We start from the raw sequence: 7,413 nt of genomic DNA, 5'->3' as shown, positions 1-7,413 counted from the left end.
AGGTACAATAGATGCAGCACACTGAGTGAGGATGGTGGGCTGAAGGCTATCTTCCCACCAGGGGCACAGCTAGTGTCCATCAAGCCTGCGGCTCGCCCTGCACTCCTAAAAAAAAAACCACACAGTGTAACCAACAGAGTCACTGGCTCAGAATGGCCTGGAGAGCCCTTGAGGCCATCCAAGCAGAACTGCATAAATTATCACAGAATGATAGGGTAGGTGGGAAAGAAACAGATTTTATTTCTTTCCTATGAATCCTAAAGTAGTATCCGAAATCTCTCTGGGTAACAGTGTTACTGTTTCATAATCTTAATGCCCCAAAAGTTCTTTCTTCTTTTAAATTTATGACTTTCATATATATATATATATATATATATATATATATATATATATATATATATAATTGATTTTTCACAGAGAGGAAGAGAGAAGGGTAGAGGGTTAGAAACATCGATGAGAGAGAAACACCGATCAGCTGCCTCCTGCACACTCCCCATTGGGGATGTGCCAGCAACCAAGGTACATGCCCCTGACTGGAATCGAACCTGGGACCTTTCAGTCCGCAGGCAGACGCTCTATCCATTGAGTCAAACCGGTTTTGGAGAAATTTATGACTTTCTTGATGAAACTTAAATCTAGGGTAGAATGTCCTCGCCCCTTTCCCCAGTCCCCATTCCCTTTGCTACAGCCACACTGACCCCCTGTTGCCATTCCTCAAGTATTCCACATGCTCCTTCCTGGGCAGTGGCCATGTATCTTCTTGCTGGGATGCCCACTGCCCACCAAACACAGACCCCAGAGGGCCCACCTCTCAGCCCCTTTCACTCCCAGTCTACCTTTCAGTGAGACATTTTTTCCCTCCAGAATGTCACCCTCTGCCTCACAATTATCATTCCCTGTCCAATATTTTTTCCTTATCATTGATCACTTTCTAATCTATTATATTTTATTGACATATCTTGCTTATTGTTTGTCTCCCAAATTTGAATTTGAGCTATATGAATGTGGAGGATTTTGTTATTACTGGACTTACTGAACCTAGAACAGTACCTGGAGCACTGTGCATGCTTACTCCATGTTTTTTGTAAGAACAAGTGAGTGAAAAAATAAATGAATGAATGTGTGAGTAAATGAGTGAGGGAGTGATAATAGGGATACCACAGACTTAGGAGAATGATGACCTACTTAGATATGTTTTTTTGGAGAGGACTCTAGTTTTATCCATCTCCTTATCAATCATCACAGCTTTATTCTTTCTTTCAAAGCATTCCCTTATATGCACACTAGTCCCCAAAACAAACAAACAAACAAACAAACAAACAAACAAACAAAAAACTTCCTTTAGTACATTTTGTTCTTATCACTTAGAAGGAAATACTGACTTCCTAAGGCTTACTATCCAAGGCTACATTCCTGATAGACCTTGACCTAGGACTAAGGTCCCCTGAAGCGCAGTGGAGTAAGATGGTAATCTTCATTTTTCTCCAGATCTTCTCTGTTGTCTCAGACACCACTTTCTTTCCTGGACTGACTTCCATGCCATTGAGCTTTCTCCTTCCTCCCCTTTCAGAGCCCTCTTCATCTCCCTCCAAAACTCCTCATTCTTGTGCCTCACTTAGCATTCTTCACTATTGTCCCTCACACAGAAACCTATCCCTGGGTGACAGATAAATTTTAAGACTTTTTTAAGATTTCGTTTCCAACTATAAGTAAATGACATTTTAAAGTACCTATATTTTTAGTGATTTCAGAGGGGAAGGGAGAGGGAGAGAGAGAAACATCAATGATGAGAGAGAATCATTGATTAGCTGTCTCTTGCATGCCTCCTACTGGGGATGGAGCCGAAAACCCTCTCATGTGCCCTGACCACGAATCGGACTGTGACCTCTTGGTTCGTAAGTGAATGCTCAACCACTGAGACACACCAGCTAGACTAAGTAAAATACTTTAACTCTTTTACTTCTTATCTCTTCCTCTCTCCTGGAATCCAAAATCTCAGGTTTTCAAATTGAATGCGTCCAGAGCCAATCTAGTCTATCCCCTGCTCCTCCCTCTTCCCTCTTCCTCTGTGTGCTGCCTCGGTTGACAAAACTTTTCCCACCCAATGTCCTTCCTCCTCTGTCACAAAACCTGTGAGGTCAGTCTCTTCAGTTATCCCTCACCCCACTGTTCCTTCTTCACAGTCACTGTGTCCTCTCAGTCATGAATTGCAAGCTCCACCCAATGCTCTAATCTCTTATCTCTGTTCCTGCCTCTAGTCTCACACATTTCTAGTCCACATTCATTCTTTTGTCAGGATAAGCATTCTTAACTGGAGACCATGTTGATGTCACTGCCTCAGAACACCTGGCAACCTTCTCTTGTTTAATAGTCCAAGGTCTTTACCATAATACTTTTGCTAAGGATAAAGTATTCCTATACCAGCTTCATCTAATCCTTGTAATTATTCTCTCTTTTTGCATTTCTTTAGCAAACCGTGCTTCATGTCTCTACACCTTTCTATAAGCTTTACCTGTTGCCTGGAAACACCAGCCTCTCTCTTTCACTCAATAAACTCCTGATCATCTTCCAGAACCCACTCACATTTCTCCAAGAACTTTTCTTAACGTTTTTCTACTGATCTTCTCCACACATCACCTGGGATAGATACACATGGTAGAATATGTAGCATTTCATTGTTTCAATTAGGTAGTGCTTTTCTCCCCACATATTCTTGTTCTCAACTCATTATATTTGTCAGTGAGTAAAACAAAGGTAGACCCTCAAAACATATTTTTAATATAAAAGAAAGAATTCCTTGAATGCTTTGACTATAAAGTTTATTACATCCACATCACTACCAAAAATTGTGTGATTTTATTTATATCTAGCCAAGTCACTTTCTCTAAGATCATGTCTATAAGATTATGTGTAGCCCATTTTTATCTTTTTTTTTTCTACAATAATATATTTAGACTTCCTGGCCCAGGTGACAATGCTCAGCTCCTCTCTGCTCAGATCCTTCCCCAGACAACTTGCACCTGGGTCTTTTCCATGGCCCATGAGGACAGCAGGTGGACCACCCTCTGGCTTCTGTGTCAGCAGCCTCAGTTCTGAGGTAAACAGCAGGCATCCTTTCTTTTAGAGCAGTAGCCCAGTTGTATTTCCATATAATTACAATATTCTTGACAAAGCCCTTCGCTTTTCCTGCAGTTGACAACTTTGAAACCTGATCCATAGTCTGTATAAAGAAATATCCAACATTAGTCTTTTAAGACCATCTCAAAAATAACTTTAGCCCCAAGGACTATGGTGATGGATAGGAAAGAGATGTCTTTTGCATATACTCTCCCACATTTCCATGCAACCATTCTGAGAGTAGAAAAGGCAGATCCTTGATTTGAGCTTATATGCCACCTTCCTGATCCCTGGAAAATGAACAGCCAAATCAGAGGCAGACTAATGGTGATGGATGTGTTACAGAGTAAATGTGACTCCCTTGACTTATAAGGTTGTGCAAGGGAACAGATAAGGATCTCTGAGGCAAACTGGGAAGTGGTACAGCCCCATCAAACGTGTACAGATGCATTGGTCCCCTGGGAGGGGGACTGAGCCTTCCATGTGCGGGAGGTGGGAAATCTAGGCTAGGCCAGGTGAACAGGGGAGACATCAGGTAGAGTGTTAAATAACTGGAAAAAATTTCCCCTCATTATGAGGGAGTGCTTGGGAGACCATTTGGTTTCTTGAACATGTGCCAAGTGAATTGAGTAATGTGAACTTGATATTTCACTCCATAGTTCAAGAACTGAAGTTATTAAATATAAGTTTTTTTTCTCATCAATGGCATATTTAGATAACTGATAGGTAAGAGCAAGGGGAAAGTGTTAAAAATATAGATGAACACAATGAAAGCAGAGGCCCAGAATCAGAGATCAAGGTACATGTCTGTGGGGAAGACTGTACCCTAAGGGTGCCCCCATTGCATCAGAATCTCCATCACCAATTTGGGATTTGACCTTCACAACCATCCAAGGTGAAGGGGAGTTACCCTCTTCCTGTCCTAACTTCTTTCACCAGATGCAGTATAATTATTTGGCTGGACCAAAGAATCAACTGGTCAATCAATTAAAACTATTTTCTCGTCACTTTGTTTTCTTATCAGCACTCTTTTTTTTTTTTTTTTTTTTTTTTTTTTTTTTTAATAATACAAAACCCTAAATGTGATGCCCATACCTCCACAATACCATCCACAATCCAGGTGATACAGGAACATCACCTCCCAAAGTTTCCTTTTGTCCTTTAGCTTTTTTTTTTTTCCTTCCTTGCGATTTGACCACTCAATATAAGACCTACCATCTTAACCAGTCTTCATAAATGGGAAACACCACATTGTTAACTTGGAAGTCCATGATGTAAGCCAACCTCTGGAATCTATTCATCTTGCATAACTGAAACTATATACCCAAACATTTATAACAGCCAGCGCGAAGAGCTGTGTATGGATAACATTATTACTCACAGAACCTCCCACACACAGGGTTGCCACAGTGACCTCAAGAGACATAAAGATGGGACAGGTGAACTGGGTGCAGGAGGCTTACTTACCCACCACCCGGGGGGTGAGTGGCACAAGGTAGCGCTTTCCTGGGTGGTGAAGCCCCCGAGAATCATTGGTTCCAGGTCTGAGGGCTTCATCCCTTGGTGCCCTGATGCCCTCGGTGCCTCCCTGGCTTTCATGCCTGGCCTCACACAGCCCTGTGTGGACACAGCAGAGGGTGTTAGGTCTCTTCAGCCGACCCCTAGAGTGTAAGGTTCTCCCAGACACAGAAGAGAGACAGTCTTCTTCTGTGAGGGGAAGACATGGGTGAAGGAAGACAGAGGAATTGTGGTTGGAGCCTCCCTCCTGGGAAGCCAGGGCCATCGGTACAGCCAGTGACAGTGGGACACCAGCCAGGAGACGGTCATCTAAAATCCCCACCAGAAAATGGGCCCCCAGGGCTTGGGGTGTCCCCACTCAGCCTGAATGCCCATTCCTGAGTGTCTGGGAGGAGACCCTGGCCCCCTGGCCCAGGTAACAGCTTTCGTTTACCTGGAAACAGCAGGGCCACCAGGAGTAGGGCCCGTGGCCAGAGGAGTTGTTCCATGTGGCCGTGGGACAGTGAGCCACAAGGCTTTGTGAGCTGGCAGGCAGTGGAGCCCTTTATTGCTGACTGGAGGGAATGGCCTGTACCCGAGAAGAGCTGCGTTCCAGAGTAATGTCCCGGTCACAGAGGACTCATGGGGGCACATTGTCCTTCCCTGCTGGCTGGAAGAACACTAAGCCATCTTCTCAGGAAGTAAATACCATGCCTGAATACCTTGTGTGGGCTGTGTTTAAGAAAAAGTAGGGCCCTTGCTGGTTTGGCACAGTAGATAGAGCATTGCCCTACAGGCTGAAGGGTCCCAGGTGTGATTCCTGCCAAGGGTACATGCCTGGGTTGCAGGCTTAATCCCCAGTAGGGGACGTGTTGGAGGCAGCCAATCAGTGATTCTCTCTCATCATTGATGTTTCTCTCTCTGTCTCTCTTTCTCTCTCCCTCTCCCTTCCTCTCTGAAATCAATAAAAATGTAATGTTTAAATATATATATATATATATATATATATATATATATATATATATATATATATATAGTGTTTTCATAAGCACACTCAGCTAAAGGGTTGTTCTGATTCATTAAAATCATTTGATCTAATGAGATAAAGAAATTGAGCCCCAAATAGTCACCTCTCATGTCCTGTCTGGATATAAAGGGAAAACAAGCTTCCCAGACATTTCTGAAAAGAACGACCCGCCCACAAGGAGCCGGTTTTGTGTTTTGATGGGTAATGCCCAGGAGATTGTTAGGAGGAAGCTGGCGTCACATCTGCCCTAAAGGAACAATGTTCTGAGCCCCGGTTCTCGTCCACCAACACTCTGTGTCCCAGAAAAACAACCAAGCCCTTTCCCTGCCCAAATCTACGTTCATCCTGATGGGGAGGGCAGCAGGACCCTTGCAGAATAGCTCATCCTTGCTTCTAGGATGTTGTCCATGCACCTAATGCATAGCATGGTTCTCCTCTAATCTCTGTGAGATCTCATGTAATTTGAACCAAGGAAAGGAGGATTAAGATGGCAGAGGCTGTGTGGCCAAGGAGGATGCTTGAAGTAGTGTCCCTGCATCTCACACTTGCGTTTTCCAGGAGGTCATGAGCTCCACCTGAAGGCCAGGAAGAGGAGGTGCTGACTTTCTCATCCCTGCCTGGTTCCTCTTCCCAGGAAGGACCTTGGTGCAGATCTCCCTCCCCCTTCCCCTCCCCCTCCCCCTCCCCCTCTACTTCTCCTCTCCCTCTCCCTCTTCCTCCCCCTCTCCCTCTCCCTCTCCCTCTCTCCTCTAAATAATTCAAAATTGGAAAATGTCCAAACTTCATTCTTCTTTCTATTGATTTTCATGAGGCTAATTTTAAAGGCCTATTGGTCTTCCATTTCAAACTGCAGCCTTCAGATCCATCCCACCCTTCAGAGAAAGAAGAGACAGCAATGCTGTTGAGTTCCCCAATGTATTTTCAGTGTGTCAACTATGTCTTGCTAATTCTGGAAACAATAAAGTAGAACAATCTGCCCTTTGTTCTTTTGCTATTAAGCCATGGAATCGAAAGAGTGCAACTTTGTAAAATAGTGTGACTTTGTCCGGGCTGAGAAGAGATGTCATTATGAACATGGCTATGTAAATTATACTTGAGGGGGAGGGGCTATTTCAAACACACGGCCAATGTAGGCCTTTAGGGTCCTAATTCTCAGAAACCTACTGATAGTTCTTACAAAACATGAGAGCATTTGAACAATCACTGCTGTTGAGTTATATTGTGAAGTGAGTGCTAGTGTTTTCCAGGTGTGGAAATAGCACTGTGATTAAATTTTTCTCTGGGTTATATATTCCGGACTATTTTCTGAGGAAGTGATAAGGCATCTTGAGTGTTCTTGGAAATAATCTAGGAGGGGGCTTGTCCAGGGATGAAGCTGGGTGGATGAGGTGGCTCCAGGGAGATGTGCTGATTCACCCTATTTGGCCCAGGAAACACTGGTGGGCTTAACAGGTGGCAGTGTTTCAGTTTATTAGGAGGCACACAGTACCAGGTGTGGTTCTTGTTCACTGTAGTGGCCACTGACATTTACGGGCTAGATCAGTGGTTGGCAAACTCAGTCAACAGAACCAAATATCAAGAGTACAATGATTGAAATTTCTTGAGAGCCTAAAACCAACTTCTGCACATGGGCCACAAAATTTCAATTGCACTATACATGCGTGCCCACACGTGTTATTTTGTGGAAGAGCCACACTCAAGGGGCCAAAGAGCCTCATGCATCTTTAGAGCCATGGTTTGCTGACCACTGGGCTAGATCATTAGTCCCCTTG

The 7,413-nt window shown here is 43.9% G+C and overlaps 1 protein-coding gene across 1 annotated transcript; it reads right to left on the bottom strand.

The window, feature by feature from the left end:
• Positions 1 to 2,793: 2,793 nt before the first annotated feature.
• On the bottom strand, positions 2,794 to 5,325 carry LOC118704600 (sperm-associated antigen 11B). Its single transcript, XM_036412417.1, has 3 exons — positions 5,069 to 5,325; positions 4,585 to 4,734; positions 2,794 to 3,220 (listed from the first exon to the last, which is right to left on the bottom strand). Exons 1-3 carry the CDS (start codon positions 5,121 to 5,123, stop codon positions 3,087 to 3,089), a joined length of 339 nt encoding a protein of 112 aa, XP_036268310.1. The 5' UTR covers positions 5,124 to 5,325; the 3' UTR covers positions 2,794 to 3,086.
• Between the last annotated feature and the right edge of the window lie 2,088 nt (positions 5,326 to 7,413).

This window comes from Pipistrellus kuhlii, unplaced genomic scaffold (genome assembly GCF_014108245.1).
Source record: "Pipistrellus kuhlii isolate mPipKuh1 unplaced genomic scaffold, mPipKuh1.p scaffold_m20_p_44, whole genome shotgun sequence".
NCBI classification, from domain to species: Eukaryota; Metazoa; Chordata; class Mammalia; order Chiroptera; family Vespertilionidae; genus Pipistrellus; species Pipistrellus kuhlii.
Note: the sequence above shows the minus strand (reverse complement) of the source record. Positions and strands in the feature narration are given on the sequence as shown.

Bases quoted from the DNA above. Each gene is read 5' to 3' on its own strand.
- LOC118704600 (XM_036412417.1), bottom strand. From the start codon at position 5,123: ATGGAACAACTCCTCTGGCCACGGGCCCTACTCCTGGTGGCCCTGCTG. The intron at 4,735-5,068 runs GTAAACGAAAGC...GTGTCCACACAG, and splicing joins GGTGGCCCTGCTGTTTCCAG to GGCTGTGTGAGGCCAGGCAT. The intron at 3,221-4,584 runs GTAAGTAAGCCT...TTCTTTATACAG, and splicing joins ACTCACCCCCCGGGTGGTGG to ACTATGGATCAGGTTTCAAA.